The sequence below is a fragment of the Numida meleagris genome, chromosome 5 (genome assembly GCF_002078875.1).
Source record: "Numida meleagris isolate 19003 breed g44 Domestic line chromosome 5, NumMel1.0, whole genome shotgun sequence".
Lineage (NCBI taxonomy): Eukaryota > Metazoa > Chordata > Aves > Galliformes > Numididae > Numida > Numida meleagris.
The window spans coordinates 62143764-62167032 of NC_034413.1; the positions used below are offsets into that span (position 1 = coordinate 62143764).

Genomic DNA, 23269 nt, shown 5'->3' on the forward strand with positions numbered 1-23269 from the left:
GAGTACATTGGATAATTTAGTATAGAGTGCAGCTAGGCATGCTTCTTTATATTATAATGTCTTTTAAAATAGCTTAATATTGCATGAGAGTGTGGCTGTGCATTGCATACTGACAGAGCATCTTTAGCAGTTGCAAGCCCTGAGGTGGACAAATGACAGGGAGGTATGAGCAGTGTCTGCCCAGGGCTGTAAGGAGCAGCTGGCAGCACTGAAGCCCTGGCTATGCCCAGCTCACAGGGACTACCATCAGCACCGCAGATATGCTTGGTTATTTGCCTTCACATGTCACAGTGTGGTTTATGAGCCTCTGTAACAAACCTAATGCCTTAATTAAAAGACCTTAATTATGGCACTGTGTCACAGAAGGGAAGATCACATACACCAGCGTTCTGTACCCTTGGAGAAACAACCACTGAGATGCTGCTACATTTGCTGGGGTAACTGCTATTTATCCACTTACGCTAGCACAAGCACTACAATATCTCTATTATCAGTTCAGTCTCTCTGAACTTGGGCTCGTGTTTCAGAATCAGTGTGAGATCCAATGCCATTCACCCATTTAAGTAGTGTTCAAAGCGTCCTTCTCAAGAGACCATCTTCCAAACCACTGCTTACCATGTCAGAGAGCTATTAATTCCCCCTATCTTTTAAACCAAAGTGACTTTAGTACTCGTTAACATCTATTTTAGCAGGAAGGAAAGATGGCTTGTGACCTGGTAGGTCTTTTCCATCTGTACTATAATGATAAATATGCCTCTGGTGTTCAGTCTTGCTTCCTCTGGCTGCTGCTTGATGGCTGAAAACTGAACAGGCGCAGCGGTGGCCATGCACACATGCTGTGACACAGGAAATACCATCACACGGTCATTCTGCACTCACTGGTGCCTGCTGATCTCTGGAGCAGCCTGGATGTCCTTCCAGCAGGACATGTCCATGTCTGGGACCTTTTGGTGGCTTGCACTTCACCCTCCCAAGGCTGACAAGCACTCAGCTGGGTGCTCCCAGAAGAAAAACTTCTCATGTAAATCAAAACAAAGCTCTTTTACCAGGGTCAGTGTGTTACATAGAAGGCTGCCATCGATGCTCAGAGTTTTGGGAGCAATGTCATGCAGGAGATAGAGTAATTTTCAATTGTTGTGTGGCTGGGTCCCCACCCACAATGGTGACATTGGGCAGGACCCTTTCCTAGCACAGATTTGATCTGTTTTAGCACATCCTGACAAAAACATTTACACACTGCGTGCATAATGATGCTCCCTAGCCCAGGCACAAGTGATCGCAAAGGGTGGGACATGGTTTGCTGGTGGCAGGCAGCAGCCATCACTGCAGCATGGGAGCAGGCTGGGGCTTGTGCTAGTGGTACTCAGGACACACCATACATTCACTGTGGGCTGCTTGGAGCCCTCGTGCTTCTTTATTTCAGGTTAAATATTAGGAAAAATTTCTTCACAGTAAGAGCGGTCAGGCCTTGGAACAGGCTGCCCAGGGAGGTGAGGGAGTCACCATCCCTGGAGGTGTTCAAGAACCGTGGAGATGTGGCACTGAGGGATGTGGTTAGTGGGCAGTATTGGTGGTAGGTGAGTGGTTGGACTAGATGATCTTAGAGATCTTTTCCAACCTTAATGGTTCTATGATTCTATTCAACGATTCTTTCTAGCACTTCACTATTTGGTTCTGCATTTCCTTTTCTTACTGATTTTCAAGCCATTGCTTTCTGTGCAATTCATTCCATTTGTCCCAGTGTCAGATCTTTCAGTCTTGCCTTGTGCTCTGCAAAGACCTGCTGCATCATTGTTTTCATTTTAATGTCTTGTGGATTTGGCTGTACAGCACACAGGCAGACTGTTGTCTGGGTTTTAAATGTATCTAGCCAATGGTTTTAATGGTGAATTTCATCACAGGAATGATAATAGTGAATATTATATGTTAAAATATGAAGCCATTTACCTGTGAAGTACAACTTTAAGGGCATTCTGTATTTTCTTTCTTTTTCCAAACCAAAAGCAATCCATGTGAGAAAGCAGCAGCCTGTCTGTTGCATGCACAGAGGGAGAGAGAACTGTGATATCCTCCTCTGAGATTGGGAAGTTACTCTCCAAAAAGACATTAAGCCATTAATAGTTTGGGGGGCACTTCATAGGTGAAAGGATTTCTGTCATTGAGAAGCAGGTGCATTTGCATTATTCCTAAATGGCTGATAAATTGTATACATGTTAGTGTAGTGCAGTCTTTCTAGAGAGATTGCTTTGCTGTGGGTTAATTTGGTCAGTACATGCTCTTTGTGGTGTGGTGGTAATAAGACACAAAACAGGCACAGTGAATACCTGGAAGACCTTTGCAAAAGGTGGAAATTTCCTTCCTGTTCTTTTTGGCCAGCACCTAAAAATCATCTGTGGGCCCCTACCTGAGCTAACCACACCTGTAAAGGGTCTCTGCTGAATTCCTCCTGCCAAAGTTAGTGTCTTTCCCTACAAATAAATCCTTTTATGTACGTCATCAGTGTTCTAGCAGTGAGCCTACTAAAGGCTGCTAGAGGGGCCGATCATTTCCAGTTCTCATCATGTTAAATGGCTATTTTTAATGAGATGGGGAAAACCAGGAGCTTGGGGCTGGATGGCACCTGCAGGTCATGGAGCACCCCTGCTTCCTCTGGAGTATTGCTTACAGGTGCCACCCTCATTGAAGCATCCACTGTGTCACAGGTGTTGAGCTGTTTGGGGAGGGATTGACAAGGGTCCCCAGGGGAGGGATGGGCTGCCCCCCAGCTCACCATTATGACTTATTTTTCAAAAATCAACCCGACCATCTGAAAAAAAAAAAGGTTTTGATTGCTCTGGCACATCCTCTGCCCTTACGGTTGGAAGCGGTGTGATGGCAAACACGGACACCTAGTGGTACTTCAGTGCAGGGCACGGCAGTGCTTGCAGTTGTCTCTGGAAGTAGGTGCAACGGAGTATTTGTTCACGGTTTCCCCTAAAAGGAAGAGAGAATAGATTATTTTCAGAGAAAAATATCACAAATAACGTGGAGGAAAGCGAAAACATTTGGCACGGATTGTGAAAGAAATAAGTGAAATTAGTGACATTTGATGAGATTTGTCAGTGCTCTGTCAGGATTTTTCATGTGTCTCAAATATCCCATACCAGATGGGGTCCCACATTGGATCAGAAAAAAACCTGTAATTCTCAAATTATCCCATAGCAAAGAAACCTTAGCAAATATTATAACAATATCTTATTCTTCCAATAGCTGTGTGTATTCCAGTTACAAGGAGAGCATGTCAGTGCAATGAACGATGGGTTTGTTGATGTACTGCATAGCTTGGTGCTAAATTGATCTTTCGTACGTTCCATCAGCTCGCTGAGCTCTTTCTGCCAGGATTAATGGTAGCACTGTCTGAATGGCCTCCAACAGCTGCCATGGTTTGTTTGGTTTGGTGTTTTCTTTTCCTACCTATTTACAAATAATCTTTCAGAGAAATATTTCCTTCTTCTTCCCCCAATCTAGCATTTCGTCTACGGCAGAGACACAGGACAGGTGAGAAACCAGTCCTTGTCCACTGACCCCTTTCTGTGATTGTAAATATCGCAACTGTGAACGGGATTTCTTTCATGCCTGCCTCGTGAGACACACAAACCATGATGCCACTGAGTGGGGAGAGTGCTGTTCCCATGGGACTGTGCATTTGAGACTGCCTGGCCCACAGTAAGGGATTTTGAGGTTGTACAGCTCGAGAGTGATGTCTGTAGAGATGGGTGTGCACTCCTCAGGGGCTCACCCATTCCAGCAGATGAGCAGATCCCACTTCTCATTGCGTGCACATATATATTAGGCATCATACAACATTTCTCCCAGCTCAGTTGGATTTGCAAGTGGTTTATTTAAAAACATTTTATATTGCGCCTGTCTTCATACAATCTTCGTATCCCAAGAAAGTGAAGTTTGTGATACTACAGGGTTTTGAATCAGCTTGTTTCCTGCTCAATACCTTTTGAATCAGTGAGCTAATTCAATCAAATTTTATATTGGAATAAGGAGCTCAGAGGATCCTGCATGTTCCAGGACGCAGGCAGCACACAGAGACAGACCCAGACGAGGGCCCCTAATGATAGGCAGGCAGCAAGCAATCCAGATTTGTGCTCACACCTGTTTAGACACCTGCAAATCCAACTCGGAGATCCAAATCTGTAAGAAAACAAGCTTTGTTAGCTATGCTGCTTGTGCAGTTGCTTTTTCTGCCTTGTTCTGCTGTATACACAAACGCTTCTATCCAGGCTCTGGTTATATAGAGACCAAGGTTAAACAGAGACCAGTATTGTTCCTTGCATATCGCAGGGTGTGAGAGTGAAGGAAAGCAGCAGGTTGCCAGCACTCAGTACGGATGTAAAATGTAAAATGATACATTTATTCTTAGATACAAATCCTGGAAGTCAGCATATAATCAGTCACTCTACGTTTATATATTTACACCTCTGTTTTCCATCAGAGAGCATAGGAGGAGCTATTCTGATCTGCCCCATCAGGATTCCCTAACCTCCCAAGAGGTCCTTAGAGTAAGCTTGGGAAGACAAGGGCAATGTTTTCTGTCTTGCAAAAAGTGGTAGTTGTATCCTCACTGTGCTGGTGGCATGTGGGAATGTGTCTGGCTTGTGCTGTAAGGGGGAGCTGGATTTGTTCTGCCATGAGGCACAGCGCCAAGGCTGTTGACTGGGCTATTGCCAGGCAAGAAAGGCACCCCAGAAACTAAAGGCAGAAAATAAGTAAGGTTTCTGATGGGCACCCCCAGCTAGAAAATCGTGGCATGCAAGACATTACAGGGTGGGTAGCTTTGATTTCTTAGTCAAGCCCAACAGAATGAGTAAGAAGTAAAGGAAACAAGGGTCACAACATGTTGAACTTTGGCAAAAGAAAATGATTAACTTGGCTTCTAAGGAGCACAAAGCCTGCCTTTGCCAGTGTAAATATGATGCAAAGATGATTGCTTTCTTTCTGCCCTCTCTAACTCCTATTCCTACTCTATTTTTTTTTTCTTCCCTTGAACCTGGGCAGTTGTCTGGAGGGTGTGAACTAACCGTGGTGCTCCAGGACTTCACGGCGGGCCACAGCAGCGAGCTGAGCATTCAGGTTGGGCAGACGGTGGAGCTGCTGGAGAGGCCGAGCGAAAGGCCGGGCTGGTGCTTGGTGCGGACCACGGAGCGGAGCCCACCACAGGAGGGCCTGGTCCCCAGCAGCGCTCTCTGCATTTCCCATTCCCGCAGCAGCGTGGAGATGGATTGCTTCTTCCCTTCAGGAAAAGGTACGCAACAGCCTGACAGGTGTTTCGGACTGTTTTGGATTTTCCCTCTTGTATCATGTAAGCTGCTTGGGCTGCTTTGGCAGTCAACGTGGGTAAAGGAGCGTGTAGTCATGAGTGAGTTTTGTTACTGGGTCTCTGTGAGTCAGCACAGCACCAGCCCAGCTCCATCCCATGAATCAATGTTTGTACGTCTCTGTCTTTTGCTGTGTGGCAGTTGTTATTACTTTGAGATGTAGGATAAAAATAAGAGACAAGGATTGCTTTCAGTGCCAAAAAGCTGAGATGGAGGAAAAAAAAACCAGCACGGGGGGAAAAAGAACTCTGTGTATACACACATGATGCCCTAAGTTGTGGACATGTTATTTTATGAATTCCACAGCGCACATTAATGCATGGTCTTTTGCTATATCCCCACTGCCCACCTATGATTGCAAACAAGCCACCAGTGAGTACTGGTACACCAGGCTGACTGGTGAACTGCAGATGTTGTGTGTAATGGCACAGTACAAGGGGTAAAGAAGTCGTTACAATAAGAGTGTGACAAAACATGTATCACCCTGAGAGGCTGGGCCTTGACGTCAGTTTGCAGGGAAATGACCTGCCCTTTCCTACAAACACCTGCGTTGAATGGTGAAATATTGTCTGTCTCTGTGGTGTCTGTGGCCTTTACAGTTGGTGTCATGTTCTGAGCATTGTGTGTGCCGTGCATCACATCCGTGCAGCCAGATGCAGGAGGTGCCCCGTATTGTTGGAGTGGGACCTGCTCCATTCAGGGTGACCAGAGCAGGTCCCCTTAGGGCTGTGTTCCTGCCACAATTAGGGCGAGGAGAATGGCTCCTAACATCCCACTCCGTGCCTCAAACCCGCAGCCTCAACTGGCTTTATAAAATTGTTTATTTTTTTCCCTCTGCATTAGAGGAAATAGAACTTGATCCTTCTTCATTTGGACAAGTTAAGCTTGGTGGTTTTGCTTGTTTTGAGAAAAAGCACTGAAACCGTGCTCTCAGCTCCCTGCAGGCAGGGAGTAGGGAACAAACAGGGCACTGCGAAGCACCCAGAGACATTTTGCCTTAAAAAGCACAGGAGGGAGGAGGGGAATTGCTGGCTGTCCCCACTGCCTGATGTGCAAACTCCAGCCTGTCCCATGTCACTTACACCTGCCACACCTGGAGCCTGGCCTCGTCCTTGGCTTCTCCAAAGGCCATGCAGAGCTCTGAGAACCACGGCCGCACCTCCCCGCAGATTACAGCCATGAGTAAACAGGTAAAGCCGAAATTCAGCCTGGCAGAGCAGGCAGAGCGTGGCGTGGTGTGACTCACAGGAAGCACAGGAACGTGTCTGCTGGGTGCAGGCCGTGGCGTCAGGACACTGAAGGACACTGTGAAAGGCCACATGGCACGGCGCACAGGGAGGCAGGCAGTCCCAAGGAGGATGGAGGCAGGGAGGTGCAGTCATTGGGCTTCCTGAGCACAGCACAGCCAGGCCGCGGGGCACATCGTCCCGCTAGCTCACTGAGCTGGCCCGCATGCTCCTCCTGGCAGGTGCAGTCCATCTGAGGCTGGTCCAGCCATGCATTCATGGCCTTTGCTTCCTCCCATCTCCTTCCCCTGCAGCCTCCGTTTTCTTCCTGCGCATACCAAACCTGTATCAGGGAGCCTCGGCACTAATGGGATCTCCAGAAGTGCTGCTAGAAATTTTAAAAATAACTGTCCAGCTCACAGTGTTGGCTGGAGTACAGCAAATAGGTTCTTCTGTGTCTAATCAGCTGTCCCTCCATTACGAGAACAGGAAATTGTTTAAACTGAATGAACAGATGCTTGGAATAAGGAAAGAGGAGTAAGTGTAAAGGGGAAAATGCACTAGCCTCTGGAGCCTGCCAGTCTCATGAGGTGCTGCAAGGATTAACATCATACGTGGCTTCTGGCTATTCAGATTTGTGTCTATCTCTGTTTTCAGTATCTTTTGGCATGGTTTGGATTATGAACCCCTTGGTCTAAACTTCCAAAATGAGTGGCCTTTCTCTACAGTGCAGGGCAAAGGCTGACACATCTTATGTGAACACCATGTAGTCTTCCCACATCTGTTTCAAATATGTAAAGACACAGCAGTGGAATATCTGGATTTTGCTTGCAGTTACCAAGACATACAATGCTTTGCTTTACAAATACTGCAATTTCAAGTATAGAAAACATCTATACTTAAAACTTAGCGTTCCTAACAATGAAACCTGCCAGCTATGATGTAAGCATACAGAGTTTTGACAAATATTTTAAAGTAGTTGCATCTTCTTGGTGGAAAATGATAAGTTACTGTTTTGTCCTAAACAAATTACAGTGGACTGTAAAGATAAGACAGACTCATGAACATAGGCTCAGTGAAGGTACCTACCGTTCCTAAAATGAGAGACAAAAGAAACACCTGAACCATCAACACCTGAATAGAACGCTATCCATGAAAGCCACTGGAAATACAAAGCTCATGACTGAGCATGTGCTCTGGTTCTCTTCCTCTTTTTTTTTTTAATACTATTCCTTTAAAAATAGTTACTAACATAAAGTATTACAAAAGGAAAAAGAAGGTGCAAATCTAAGAAAACAAACCCCAAATAGAACACTTCCCATGTTTCATAATGAAGTATCTTTGCAGACTTCTCATGCAGTTTTTCAGTAGAAGTGCACAGACGTCAAGGATCTGTCTCCCAGCCTTCCGTCCCACTTCTGGCTGTGTTCCTATAGAGGATACACACTTGGTTTTTTCATGACTTGACTACAGCTCAGAGCCCAGTAGAGTCCTGCCTGTTCTTGCTTTCCAGTGATCTGACAGTGTTTGCAATTACCCTCTGTAAAAGGGCAAACAGGTTTCTGGGATTCACCTTACATAAATATTTTGTGGATGACTGAGTAAAAAGAACAACTCTGGGGTCTCTGTTACTGTATTTGAAAATTTATATATTTTTTTTTCCTTACTGGCATTCCCTTGGAAGGAAAAAGAAAGACCTGTGGCACTAGGAATGAAGCTCTGTTTGAATGGTCTCATGGGGCTAATTACAGGAAAACTGTGACTTTTATTCCTGTCTCTTTTACTCTATAATTGAGCTCTAAGGTATTAAACTATAAATTTCAAATTAAGAGAGAAATCTGCACGGATGGAAAGCAACCTAATGACCTAGTCAATATTCATTAAGCACACTGGCATATTCCTGATATCAGCCTACTAGCTTCAACTGAGTGATTCCATATTTGTACTTGGCTCATGAAACCTTTAGATGAAACCTTGATCTTACAACTCTTGTCCACTCACTCAGCATTTTTGCTGTAAAATCAAAGTCCCACTGTAATTCAAAGGCTAATTCTTATAGTAATTTTAAGCAATTTCCACCACCAAAGAAAAAAGGTGTTAAAACAGTAGGGCTTTGTGGCACTAGGTTTAGGCTGATGATATGCGAAGGGATCCCATTCAGGGCCCCAAACCAGATCCTGCCTGTGGGATACTTGTGTCTGGTCCATCTCTCTGGAGGAGATGAGGAACATATTGTTTTAAGATGCTACGCAAACATCTTGCTGCGCAGGCAGATGGCCACTTAACAGCAGGGCTTTGGTGGCAGTGGTGGGTCCTAGCAACGGCAAATTGAGCAATAGTTGGGTGTCTTCCAACTGTAGAGGGAACATAGGCCTCACAAGGTGACTGCTAGCAGGGTGAGCAACTTCCCAGCTGGGTCCTGTTGGCCTGGGTGCATCAGCTGTGATACCATTAGACTTTATCACTGGCAGCAGGGCCAGTGATTTGGGTGTTGCTCAGGGGACAGGTTCTCCATTACTCAGGAACTTACCTGATTCCATGGCCAGAGAGAGCCTGCAACTTGTGGGGGTGATTGCAGGCTGGGCTGTAAAAGAAAGAAGCAGAGGAAGGATGAATAGTCTTGTGAGAAGAATAGTACCAGTGAAAATGAAGTTTCCCTGAAAACTGCATTTTTGTGACCATTCCTTGTGGGAAAGAGCAGATAGATTAGCGTGAAAAGCCAGGGAGGGTAACGTGGCTCTTGTTGGGGTTGGAAGTCTCTTTCCTCCAGACCCTGATCTAACTATGTAGGGAAAAACGTAATTGTTTCTTCCTACATCTTGGTTTTTAGGAACATCTTGGATTTTAGTAGGGAAAAAGAGTCTGGGCTGCTTTTATTGTGTCCCTGTTCCTGTTGAGCATTAAATTGTGATCTACATTGGCTCATGCACTTTATCTGCTGTGTTTTAAATAATCATTGTTGCAAAGCATATTCTATAGTAATGATTCCTGATTTCTTGGGAGAGCTGTGTGAGGATGATTCAGAAGTTTTAGTGCACTGCATTAAACCTTCAGTTGTCCTTGTAGAGGCTGAGAAATTGTTTTTGTTTTTGAAAGCCCTAATTAAGAGCAGTCGATTAAACTGTTTGTAAGGCTTCAAACTAAAGGAAACATTTTATTTGGTAACAGTTGATTTAAACTGGCACATAAACAGAGGTTTCCATTAAACAAGCAATCTTCAGGTTTCCAGTGTCAATATAAATATGCAGTATTTAAATTAAAAAAAAACAAACTCACCTCTGTTGCTAGTGCTGTTCCAACAAGGACTTTCAGAGTCACAATTTCATTGTATAGTCCTGCAAAAGAGGTCACATGAACCCCTCCTGCTGGCATTTGATGCCTCATGGTATCCCTGCTACAAGTTCAGGACATGGCTTATGTAGAAAAATCCCATCAGGAGAGCTCTTACTGCATTTTCACTCCTTTTCAATTATGGTAGAGCAGCTGGAAACCAGTCAGCTAACCAGCATGGTGTAACACAGCAGCTGTCTATGGGCTGGCACCACGTGTTGCCAGGATCCAGCTTTGGACTACTGCTCTACCGCAATATGCCTGGAAAAAATAATAATTCTAAGACAGAGATGTGCGTGACTCCATGCAGTTGTGAAAGAAATGGAAATAGAAGGATGAGAGAACTCCAAAGTGCTTTGCAATTTCAATCAGGCTGCCTTTCCTTTCTGTTTTTTTTCTTTTCTTTTCTCTCCTATGTCTTCCACCTTTCTCCAAACAATGACTGTTTTGCTTCACTTTCATGGGTATTCACAGCTTCTCCCCACCAGTTTGCTCCTTTCTCCCTTAGTGGGCAGTGGAAAGGTGGGTGCTGGAAAGGTTGGTGACACCTCACTCCCATATCTACTAATATCATTTGATCCTGGATCCTGTACTTTCTCCTACCTCATAGTCATCCCATGGAAGAAGTCAGATACCTATAAAGTGTCCATTCCTAACACTTTCTCCTGGACTCCATTATCCAGCTGGTGAGTGCTCTGGAGCACAGGCCTTATGAGGAGTGGCTGAGGGAGCTGGGATTGTTCAGCCTGGAGAAGAGGAGGCTCAGGGGAGACCTTATCGCCCTCTACAGCTCCCTGAAGGGAGGTTGTGGCGAGGTGGAGGTCAGCCTCTTCTCCCATGTAACTAGTGATAGGACTAGCGGGAATGGCCTCAAGTTGCACCAGAGGAGATTCGGGTTGGATGTTAGGAAAAACTTCTTCTCCCAAAGAGTGGTCATGCACTGGAATGGGCTGCCCAGGGAGGTGGTGGAGTCACCAACCCTGGAAGTGTTCAATAAACATTTAGATGTTGTACTGAGGGACATGGTTTAGTGGGAAATACTGGTATTAGGTGGACGATTGGACTGGATGATCTTGGAGGTTTTTTCCAACCTTCCTGGTTCTACAATTCTATGATTCCATGATTCTAGCTCCAAAATAATAAAAAATGAGCAAGTATTTAACTACCACTGGCAATGTGGGTGATGAGATGTGGGTTTTGTTGCTTTTTAAGGGGTAGACCAAGAGAAGCCTGAGAGAATGAGCGAATAGGGACTTGTAGTCATATTGCTTCAACTGTAGTTCTGCCAGAACTTTTACCTGTATAATAGTACATCAAGAATATACAACTCCACAGGGAGTCTCAGCAGCTGCAAGCCATGGAGACAGGACGTATTCAGGCTGTTGGAGCCATGATCTGATGGCTTGTGAGTGTGTCACAGTTTTATGCATAAAACCATGACAGAGCGACATGGTGTTTTCATTTTTTTACTTCTTTTTTTTTTTTTTCTTTTTTTCTTTTTGTATGTCATTGCTAGATATTTAAAGCTAGGTTCAACCACGTCAATTTGTTTAGGACGTATCAGGTACCAGTGAAGTCAATTGCACTTATTGCTTCAGCTGCTCTGTTATCTAATCAAAGCCAAAGTCCTCCAGTGCTCTACCTGGAACTTTAGTTTTTTGGAGAAGTACAATTTAGATGAATTCTATGATAAAACAGGAAAGGCTATTTTGGGGGAAGTTGCTTTGCTTTTGTTCTGTGGATTTTTATTATTTTAAACACAGGAGTGTTTGTTTAAAAGAGAGAAGGCCTGCAAATTTTCTTGTTTACTTTGCCTTTGCTTCCCCTTCTGACGGGGGTAAAACTTTATCCACCTAATCCCCAGTCAGCTTAACCCCAAGTTTCACTGTATGGTGGCCGTGCTGTATTTTGAACTGATAAAGGAAAAAATGGGGCTGGGATTTAAAATGCTGCGGTCAGCTGAGCCCATCGAGAATACCAAAGAATTCAGCTCCTGATCTGGTAGAGAAACTGGAGGGAAATTCAGCAGTGATACAGACAGAGCTATAATCTGCACCTCCTGAGTCACAAAAATCCTATCAGAAGGGTTAGATGTTTGGACACATGAGTGCGCGTTGGGTCTGATTCCACTTATTAATAATCCGTCTGCTTTTCCTGCTCTTTCTGCCATCCCTGTCACAGGTCACACTCTCTGTGCATGTACCAAGAGCAGCTTGGGGAGTACAGCAAACAGGCAGAGTACAACATTAAGCTGGACAAAATTCAGTAGCTGATATTGCATAAAGGTCTGGCAGTGGTCTGACAGCTTTATTATTGTGCAACTCATGCTCAGTGCTCTAATGCATAGCTTACAGCACCTCTGGGACCTGTGCTTAATTTGGCTAGGAGGCTTTCAGAAAATTGGGTTTCCTGGTAGCAGGTAATATATCGATCACTTGTACCTCTTCATTAACATACTGGCACCAGCATCCTAGAGTCTGGCTGAGTACGGGATAGAATTGCTGCCTATCAGGATAAGAAATCATTCTGCTTTTAGAATCAAATTAGTCGGCCAACTAAAAACCAAGAAAAGCTGTCAGAGAAACCGGAGAAAGCATCAGCAAAAGTGAAGTGCAGGAACTGCACTCAGTGTGGGTCTGTAGGAAGACAGAAACATTTGCGTTTCAGAGGGTTAAGTGCTACTCTCTGCAGGAGGAGATGGCCATGGCATATTGCTGCCATGCAGCTCCTCTCAGCGCTGCGCTGAGTGCTTCCAAAAGCAACTGCCTTCCTTCTCAGGATGAAGAGTCATTTGTTTCCTGTAGATAAGTTTGCTGGCTTCTTGGCAAGGCAGTTTTTGGAAGGGGGTACAGTTATTTATTGCAGCATTTGTGTTATATGGAGAGATAGTGGCTTGGCTAGTCCAGGGTGGGATGCTCAGCAGGCTGAGCACACTGGGTCTTCCCATCGAGAGCTGGAGCTGTAGGGAAGGGAGAGAGGGAGAGCAGTTCTTGTGAGTCCCTCCCAGACTCAGCACCACATTTCCTCCCACAGCCTCTGGGGATGACCGGGGTCAGAAATTCTCCGTGGCCTCCTGGCTCTCCTGCCTGGCTTCCCAGCTGTCTTTCCAAGGGCTGGGCCATGCAGAAACCTCCTTCCCTGGCTGTGTACTTGCGGATGTAGGGGATGACCTAGATTCTTAGATGAGGTTTGAGGGTGTGGGAGGCTGCACAGCCTTCTCCTGGCAAATGATCCATCTGAGAGGGAGCGACCTGGGAGTATTTCAGATGTGTGTACATGGACAAGTGAGACTGCACTGGTCTCATTTTCCTACCTTGTCTTCAAAGATGTACTGGAAAGGGAATCTTTAATTTTTGTTGTTCACATATTGATGTCCCAACTGTTGGGACATCACGAAGGACAAGTATATTTCTACTAAGTAAACACTGTACTTTTGGTTCATTAAGCAGGACCACTTCCTAGGGGTAATCTGGGCTGTGCAGCATCCATATTCCCTGGGGGAAACCAGAGGAATCTCCCATCAGAAGGACCCTAAGTGAGGGAAGGCCTGTCCTGCCCTTTACCCAGTTCTCCCTGTGATCCCAGCGTGTGTCCTTTCATAAAACATCTGTGCTCTGCCTTCTCTTTCGTGAGCAGCGTCAGAGCAGAGAGAGGGGCCTTTGAAAGGGACTCCATGAGAAGCACTGATCGAGTCTGAGCAGTAGTTGTACTGAGAAAGGACCCAAGCTCTTGCTGTGAGCCACTGAGGTTCAGGAAACGAGGTCAGATTGGGTATTATACAGGGCTCCCAGTTATCCAAGAGCAGGGACACCTATTGAGAGTGGTCTGAATTTGATGTCTGTTTCTTTTTATGAGCTGCCCAGGGATCTTGTAGATGCCGTCTGTTTCTTTGAGCTGTGGTACCCGAGCGCATTGCAGGCACCCGAGCGAGCGGGCGGAGTAGAGTGTGGTTTGCAGCATGAGGTTTTGTGCTAGCTCTGACCTGAAGCCGGCAGCCATAATATCTCCACGTCTCTGCCCCACTAGTAAAAAACAAGCAGCCCGCAGGAAGGGTATAAAAATAGCTCCTTGAGCAGAATCTATTTCCTCTGCATTTGGTCGTGTGTCTTGAAATCGGTGCAGGGCAGTGGGAAGGGGGGAGTTGTTCTGGAGCACTTGGCCCATCAAGCCAACAGGAAGGTCATCAGCCGCCTCTGCTGCAAGAGCGACGGGAGCATGTGGACGGCTTGTGTCTTGTGTTTCCTCTGGGGCTGGACTAAATTTAGCAGATTCACAGAGGGGCTTTGGACCGTAATCCATCTGGGACTGTGGGGGAAGAGTGGGATCTGGGTTGTTTGCCTAGGCTTTTTGCTGCGTAACCAGCTTCAATGAGCCGCCATTCATTATTATGACCCTCCTCTGCCTTGCTGAATGTGCTGTAACCTACTCGTTGGTCTCTTGCCCTGAACTGTTTAAGATTTAAGCAGGAGGGAAAAATAAAGACTGCTGGTTCTGGGTTCCCACTGACTCAACATTGGAGTGTAGATGTGCCTTCTATAGCATCAACGCAAAGGCTGAGCCTATAGCCTGCACTTGTGAGAATTGCAGCACATACTAACGATGGGGGCAAATCTCATTTCAGACTTCCCAAAAGTATTGCCTTCCGATTCCTTCAGCTTCCAGACAGTTAAAGGGATTATTCCTCAATGCAGTATTTACACCTTGCAAGGCCTGCACACTGCTGGGCTGGTCCTTCCGTCGCTAATCTTAAACAAATATTTTACGAGTGTGCTTTGAATGAACTAGCTCTGCTAAAAATCTCTTTTCCCTGACCAGCCTGAGACAGAGCTAGGCAAACTGAAGCGCAAAGCACATGTGTATTAAATAATGTATTTCAAGTAATTGAAATTATGTTTCTAAATATCTGCTTCAGCACACTGTACGGATTTGATATATTGATACTGACACAAGAAGCCTGATTCTCCTGTCATTTACACAAGCATTTTGTCAGAGCAGTTATTCCCAGGTCACACATCTTGCAAGAAGTTCCCAAGCCCATGTCAGCTTTGCTTAGTTCAGATTAATTCCAAATTCTAGAAAGTAGAGTTAATATTATTGTCACTGTAATGGATCTAATAGTCAATGCCAGAAGGTTATTTATTTGTGAGTGTTATTTTTCCATTCATATTAATTGGTCTAGTAAAAGAGATTACCTCCTCTTGCAAATACTCCCTTGCTTTAACTCCAGAATGGCATTTTTTTTTTAAGGCAGACAAAGTCCATTTGTGATAATTGCTTGCACGTTGCAGTGAAGATTGGGATAGCCTCTAGTCTCTCTAAACGTGCACAGTCAAACAGAAGCAGCAATAACACTCTATCCAAGACTTGCCCATAAAAAGGCAACCTTGACTCTATCACTTCAGCAACACAATTTGTAGCTCGTGTTTGCTGGTGACTCCCCTGTTCATGAAGCGGGCCTGGTGCTCCATGTTTCTCACCAAGAGCATTTAGCTGTCTGATGCTAAATTAAACATTTTTGTTGCCCTTTGCTTTTGCAAGCCAAAGAGATCAAAAGTTAGATAGTAGAACCCAGTGTTTATATTTCAAAGGCATTATTCTGTTTTCTAGATTAGGGAGGAAGACTGAAATCTTTCAACTCAAGATATTTATTTCCCATAGATCATTTTTACAATGTATTTTTAGTTATTTTAGGTCTTACAATCCTTCCAGACCATACCCAGCTCTGTACTTTTTCTGCAGATTTCACGTATCCTCAGATTTTCAAGTTAACAGTTGCATTTTGCCAAGGAATATATACCCAGTTCCCTTGGAAATCTATGGGAATTGCATTTTTGTATCAGAGAACAGAACCCAGCCTTAAGAGCCAAATGTCATTCTTCAGAAAAGCACTGAAGAATTTATTAACTCTGCAGGACTCTTACTCAGTGAAATAAGAACATTTTTCCTTCCACTGACTGTAAAATACAAATTAGGTTTCATGCAGTGTGAAGGAATCAAAGTGCTCTTGCTGCTGAGGAAGGCTATTCTAACCTGTGAAAAAGCTTAAATGGCAGGGGAAGGGCACTCTTTTCATCCCAGTGGTCTTCATGGCCATTGCACATCTGTTCAGACAAATCTGCCGTGGTTGTGCCATGCAGATGTGCTGCTGCATCGCAGCAGAAGTGCTTCACACATTGACTTCACCTGGGAGCTACACAGTGTTCAGTCCACTATAGCCTTTCCTTATGTACAAAGATGTCTTTCTGCATGCAAAGATGCAGAAGTGCACGTTCTACTACGCATCAGCCATCATAAAACATGCAGAGGGACATGCAGGCACACCAGAGATGGGCCTGAGATCAGCAGCACTGGGGGCTGGCGCTCCTCCCTGCTGAGTGAAAGACAGCCCTCCGGGTGGAAGGGCCTAGTTTGTCTCACACAGGGAGACTGAATCTCTTGGAGCATCAGACATGTACACCATGCCTGCCCGAGCAGTCAGCATCTGCTGCGGTGAGTGGGAGCACTGAAACTGAGAGATAGCACAGGTGATGTATCCGTCATGTACCCTGAGGCTCTTGCAGTAAATTCCTCCCAATAACAACCAGAGAACCAAGGCAGATCAAGGAACTGATCTGGGTTAAAGTTAACTTTTTTTTTTTTTCCATCTTAGGTTAATTTTAACCTGGATCCTTTTGCGGCCCAGATTCACTGCGAGGCTGCACAAACATTTCTGTTGGCGCAGGGTAAGGCGCAGCACCTGGGAGAGACAGAAAAGGCAACAATGGGTTTTGGCAGGGCAGCTGGAGCTCAGACCCAGAGTGTTCATGGAACGGTCATGTAATGTGGAGCTGATACGTACCCAGAAATCAGCTGAACTTAGGGATTAAAAACTGCTCCAAGACATCATGTACTTATCCCTCTCACAGAAAGACAACGGGTTTTTTTCCTTCTTGCAGTGACTGGAAACGCCAGTGTGTAGAAGTTCAGCTTTCAGTAGTCTGTTGTTACCAAGAAGAAGGGGGATTTCTAAGTATTTGGTGCTGGACTGACTCTCACTCACTGACATCTCCCAGAGCAGCATTTCTGTACGGGGCATCAGCAGAAATCCTACCTGCCAGACAGCTCGCATCCTAGAAACACAGTCATTGCTATTCTGTGGGCAGAGAGTACTCTACGCTGATATAAGCAGAAAGGCTGTTTTCTAGCCAGTCAATCCATAAAATCTGATTAAAAAAATAGCTTTAAACCTAGTTTTTAAATTCTCCCCTCTGCAGGCTGCCTGTTACGTGTATCCTTGTTATTTATGCCCTCTGTAAGTTCTAATAACAGCTTTACGGATTCTTTTATGCTTGTCTTAGATCTGGTATTGTAAACCAGAAAGTCCTGCCATCTTAAACATTGCCTGGTAAGAATTCTTCTACATTCCCTTTCTACCTTAGAACAAAGGAAAGAAGAAAATACACTTAATGCAATAATTTGGCCCAAGTAAATAAAGGCTTTTACAATATTGACACTGAATTTTATTTTAATTCCAATCCAATTCCTCCAGACTGGCCAAGAAGAGAAAGGTTCTTCTCAAACTAGCAAATGGTGTGTGTCAGTTTTTTAATTTTTCTTTCAGTTTGCCTTGAACCATAATTGTGTTGGATACTGGATGGGAGGGTGGGTGACGAACAAAGCTTTTAGCTCACTGTGAAACATCTCAGGAAAGCAGAGTGAATAGTCTTCTACCAGAAACAAAGTGAGAGAAAACCAAAAACATAAACAAACAAAAAACTTTCTGTAAGGAAGGAGAAATGCCATTTAAAGAGAAAATTAGCTGTGGTTTCCAGCATCCAAATAGAACAACCTCAGGCAAGCTGAGGCAGGTAGATCAGGAATACTTCTGTTACGCCAGTAGTCTGTAGTTGCTGAAACATCTCACCTTTGTGGTGCTCAAGTGGGTGAGGCTCCTGTTTGTCTTGGAAAGCAAACCATGATGGGCCGAGATAGGCTTGTGATTTCCCCATTGAGGCCCAACACAGTGTGAGAGGAGCCAAAACATGTCGAAAAAGCAGCGTTTTAGTGCTTTGTGTATTCCATCACTGGTTATTGCTGTAACTCCCAAAGATATCTCTCTGCTTTAATGGAGATAAGTGCTTCAGGAAATGAACACAAAAGCTACTTAAAAATTTTATTTCACCATTTTTTGCTTAAGGTTTTGTGTGGTGGTTGGTTGGTTGGTTGCTTTTTTTATTCTCACCAGGAGCTTTTTGGGATGTGTCCACCATCCACCATAGCTCTCCAGAAACTGCCGTCTAGCAGTACATGGCTCCACTTACTGGAGCCCATACGTTAAACTGTTTTGTGAGAAGATGCTCTCTGCAACTCCTCTGGTGGTTCTGCTGGCAGGGTGGAGGAGTCCTGCCTGGAGGTCTTTGCCAGGAGGCCACTCCCTTGCCTAAGCAGTAGAGCCTGCATTGAGGTGTTGGAGGAACGGGGCTGTGCACTGTCTGCTGACTGTTTCCTTAAGCACCTCACTGGCAGAATCTATTTAGGAAGTATGATATATGTAGTAGAATTGGTCCTGTGACAAGGAAGCCAGAGCAAGTGGACAATGCAGGAGTCTATTCTGGGATATCTGAGGGGCAAAGTTAGCCTCGAAGCTGAAGGGGTCCAACCGTTCTGCAGGTCTGTTCCTCTGGGAGCATGTTACAGTCTCCTAGGCTGTATTTGCATGAATATCTAGGGGCGACTCTAAGTTCATAGAATCATAGAATCATTAAGGTTGGAAAAGACCTCTATGATCACCAAGCCCAACCATCAACCCATCCTCACCATGCCCACTAACCATGTCCCTCAGTGCCACATCTCCATGGTTCTTGAACACTCCCAGATGTTTCAAGTTCTCTTGAAACAGCCATAGTTGTGTGAAAGTGAGTGTATGTGTCTTATTCTGCAGTCTGCTCTACAGCTATCTGCCTGGTGCTGTTATTCATTGAGCTTTTTAAGATATTTTGGTGGTTGAGACTCTGAGCAGCTTGTCTTTATGTCTTGGGCTCTCCCTCCTTTACAGAAAGAAAAAGAATGAGTTGTTAATTAGGACAGAGAGTTATGTTGTTGTCAGTGGGAGGAACTTGTGATGCTCAGGAGAGGTGGGTTCTGTGTCATGTACAGGTCAGGCCCTTCTCATGTTGGAGCACCTGGCAGAGCAGACAGGTCTACAAGGCTTCCAGTAGAGTTGGTGGACCAAGATGCTCGTTGGTCACACAGTTCTTCTAAGTTGTCATAAACCATTCTCATGCTGTTGTCTACAGCAGAAGCATAAGGAGCGACGTATCCTAACATTTGTTGAACATATGCCTGCACTGCAGTTCAACGTGGAGTTTGTGCTGGGCTGTCCATATTTCTTTTTAATTTGTTTGTTTTAGCTAGTTGAGAATGTTCTTTTTTTACCTACCACTGCGCTGCATTGAGGAGCCAAAAACCTCTCCTTGGAGTTGTGCTCCCTTGCGCCAGGAGAGAATATGATTCCATTTATTTATTTATTTATAATTTATTTGATCTGTTTTAATACCCAATAAAGTTGTTTTTTTTTCCAACTGGCACAATGAGGCCCCGACTATTTTTAAAGAACGTGGTTCATTTGATTTAATCTAATGAATGTTTAGTGCTGTTGAAAATAGCTGGAGCCAGAGCCAAGAATAATGTACTGAAATGTGCTAGTTGAGCAAGGACTGCTTCACTCTGCCAATCTGCCTTCCTTCCAGTTGTTCACATTTACCTGGTTTTGTGAGCAGCATTTGCAGACAGGACATATTGATCGAGGTGCTTTTTTAATACCAAATCTAAAAGCCAGTAATGTCAGAGCCATATTTTGACACACTCATTTGAATAAGCATCAAACCATAAAAACTCTTCTTGATGCTCAGTGTAGGATGCATAATCTCTGTTTCAGACCACTTTAAGGGGAACACGAATTGCCAGTATCTTCTTATTGCGCGCCGAGAAAATGAAGGCACAAAACAGTCATTTTTTCTCCAAAGTCATTCAGAAATTTAGTGGGAGAGTCAGTAATGAAAGGAGTCACCCAGTGTCTCCTTCTTAAAGAAGCTGTATTTCATGCATGTTCTTGCACTTCTGAGTATGTCTCGGCAGGTTACATCACATATTTAAATAACGTATTTAAAACTCTGTGTATCCCTCTCCCTTTTTGCCATCTGTGACTTCTTCCTCTTAGATAGTTGTTTCCCCGTTCTTTCAAAAGAAATGAGTAAATAATACTTAAGCTTCATTGGATTAAAAAAATAAATCAGCAATAATACATCCTGCTCCCTGATAGCGGTGCCCACAGGGATGGGTTTTCTGCAGAGATTACTTTACACCCCGAAGCACAGTGTGGGACTGACTTGAATAAGCAACAGACAGATGCTCCCAACAGCCGTGACGTTATTCGTCTCTGCGTGATGGGGGGAAAGGAGCAGCACCTGTCACTGTGGCACTGTGGCAGAAATGTTGTCACTGCTGTTCTGCATTACAGACCTCAAGGGCAATCCAGGCCAGCGTATGTCTCCACATTTCTATTGACCTCGATGGAGACATTACATCCACTAGCTGTTTTGTGCTGCGTTTCCCTCAAGTTAGGGAAATTAAACACCCAATGCAGGTGTGAGGGAACACAGCGTACAGATTGACATGTTCCATCTTTCAGCCCAAAATTTCCATGAGAAGACTGGGTAAAAGCATGAGGAGAACTTAGGTAGCAGAAGTCACTTCTGTGGACTCTCTAGATTTCATACGGAAGCATCTCAATCCTGGGGAATTTCTGAAGCCACGTTCAAGAGCAGACAGAACTCATTGCCTCATCACCCGGACTTCCCTTCCATCCTCTGTGCTGCACAGACACAGTGCTGGTGGCCTCAGCTCCACGTGGGGCGAGTCAGGACCCGAACGTCTTCACAGTCACTCCACTGCAGATAACAGCGGTTGTGTTTGGAGCATGGTGCCAGGAGGTGTTTCCCCAAAGAATTCCTGAGACTCGGGCTTAGTTTAGAGTGAGGGTGGGAAAGTTTAAGTTGACAGGGGACACGGAGGCCAGCCAGCCACATATTATTGCATCCTGTCCAAAAATAACATTAAAATTACAATGTGAACATAGGAAGTGAGGTTAAGGACCCTTTCTAGTCCCAGGCAAGAGCCTCCTCACCCCTCATTTAGGCCAAGTGAACTGTGCAGCATTATTTTTCGCCTTGTGATCTGCTGCTTCCCAAACACTGAGCTGCAGGCTCAGCACAGGTCCCACTCACATTGATGGCAAACATCATAGAATCATAGAATTGCTCAGGTTGGAAAAGACCTTCCAGATCATCAAGTCCAACCACAACCTAACCGTACTATCCTAACTCTAAAAAACCAATGCTAAATCATGTCCCTGAGCCATGTCATCCTCATCTGAGGCTGCAGCTGAGCTGCGGGCACAGCGCGTCTCTTCCACTTTATAGGAGCTAATTGATAAGACATGATTATTAAGAATGTCTTTTAGTCATCTCTTTTTTTCTTTCTTTTTTTGCATTTATTGCTTATATTCATCAGCAAATATGCATATGGATATATATATTTGAAAAGAGTAGCTTTTCAGCTATAACCTTCACAGCATTGCTAGTGTTGGGGAAGGGGAAAAAAATGCCTGCTTCTCCCCAGAATAATGAATTCAATTCTGCTGTAATTAAGCAAACCATCTTTTTCAGAGCTGAAATTACACCTTAATTTGGTTTTAGAGTTTGGCTGCCATTACAAGACTACAAACTTGCTTGTCAAACTTTGCCCATAAGTCCTCTTTCACTGAACCTTCACCTCTAAGCACTGTTTTATTGCCGTGTGCTGTCAGTGTCATGTGCACCATATCTTTAAGATGTGCTCTTTTTGGCCTGATGGCTCAAACATTCCTCGAGCGAAGTCAGAAATTAACTTCTTGGCTCCCACAAGCAACGCGGTGGTTTGGTTAGGGCTTACCACTAGATGTCCCTGTGAACCCCTCAAACCTCCCATATCCGCGCAGTTTCACAGGAGCCGGCTCGGGTTGGTGAAATCTCAGTGCTGCTGTGGGATGCTGTACCCTGGTGGGATGCTTCACCCACATGGGATGCTGTGTCCTGGCAGCGGTCAGCTCTGCCAAGAGGCTTGGGACTGAAATGCTACTTTTAAGGTGTCTCCTACTTAAACAAGGAATCTAAAAGGTTTGCCTTGGAAGGCTTTTTTAAAAGGCTGCCAGGAGCAGGGTTCTGCTGTGCTTAGTGTTGTGAAGACCCTCCGTGAAGGCCGGCTTCTGCCTCAGAGACCAGGTCCCCATGCAGAATACACAGGGCAGGAGCACATTGAGATGCCACTGAAGAGCACATTACCCCTTTATTTTGTTTGCTCAAAGCAGGCTGAGTCAAGGTGGGAGGCAGCAGCCCAGAGGGCAGGATGTGGTGTGAAAGGCGGAATATGAAAGAGAGAGATGTGGTATGAAGCCAAACGTGGAGGAGAAGTGAGGGTCTTTGGGAAAGGGAGAGGTGCAGAAGGGCAGGAGGGCCCTTGTGGGTTCCCCATCCACATCTTCCTTCTCTGCTTGCTGCTGTGGCCACTGTTTCCCGTGAGACATATTATCTGGCTGCTGCAGGCACCAGAGCCTGTGCATCTCCCAGATAGGCAAAGTCCCAAGTCAAAGAAAGACACAACACAAAGCAAACATAGACAGAGTGAAGGTTCGCTTCATTCTCACATGCTGATCAGCAGCTTTGAGCTCAAGGGCAGGGAAACGGTGCATGCTCCAGGCTTGTTCTTAGGTTGCCAGTGCTTCCAGTGGGGATGCAGACAAAGAATAATACCCATATTTATGCCTGGGAGCGTGTTGGTTTTGCTCATTTTTCACTACAAGTGTGCAAAAACCATGATCCTGCCACTTTGGCATCCTGCCCAAGCTCTCCCACCGGCTGCCTCCAGCAAGGTTCACTTATGGCACCTCCAGTTTTCCATGCTTTAGGTGGGAGACCCTAACATGACAGGCTGGCACCTTCCAAAAGGAAAGCTCTGGCAGGCTGGTCCGCGTCTCAGACTCTCGCCCTGAGCAGAAGGGCTGTGGTGCTTCAGGCAGGCCTCCTGCAGAAAGCCAGTGGCAGAGCTGTTGGGTTCGCGGGCTGGTCAGTGCTTCCAGCCAGCTGTAAAAGGCTTTCGCTGTCTGATGCTTAAGCTGAAAGAATGGCAGGGAGAAAAAAAAAAAAAAAAAAAAAAAGATAGTTGTGAACTTGGGAGAAGAAGAAAAAAAAAATAGCAAAATAAGTTTTGCCTTTTAAAACCTCGGTAACCTATCAGAGCTTCAGCAAACTTCCTCCCGGGCAGCTCCTC

At 45.1% G+C, this 23269-nt stretch overlaps 1 protein-coding gene across 9 annotated transcripts in view; it reads left to right on the plus strand.

Annotated features, from left to right (window-relative positions):
- The window catches only part of KALRN (kalirin RhoGEF kinase), a 459310-nt gene that overhangs the window by 369129 nt on the left and 66912 nt on the right, over positions 1–23269 (plus strand). For 8 of the 9 annotated variants that reach the window (XM_021400221.1, XM_021400212.1, XM_021400213.1 and 5 more), the window contains exons 34-35: positions 3508–3537; positions 5050–5296. In XM_021400221.1, coding sequence (XP_021255896.1) covers positions 3508–3537; positions 5050–5296 — 277 coding nt within the window. The remainder of the gene's footprint in view (positions 1–3507; positions 3538–5049; positions 5297–23269) is intronic. The other variant, XM_021400215.1, reaches the window with a different exon arrangement.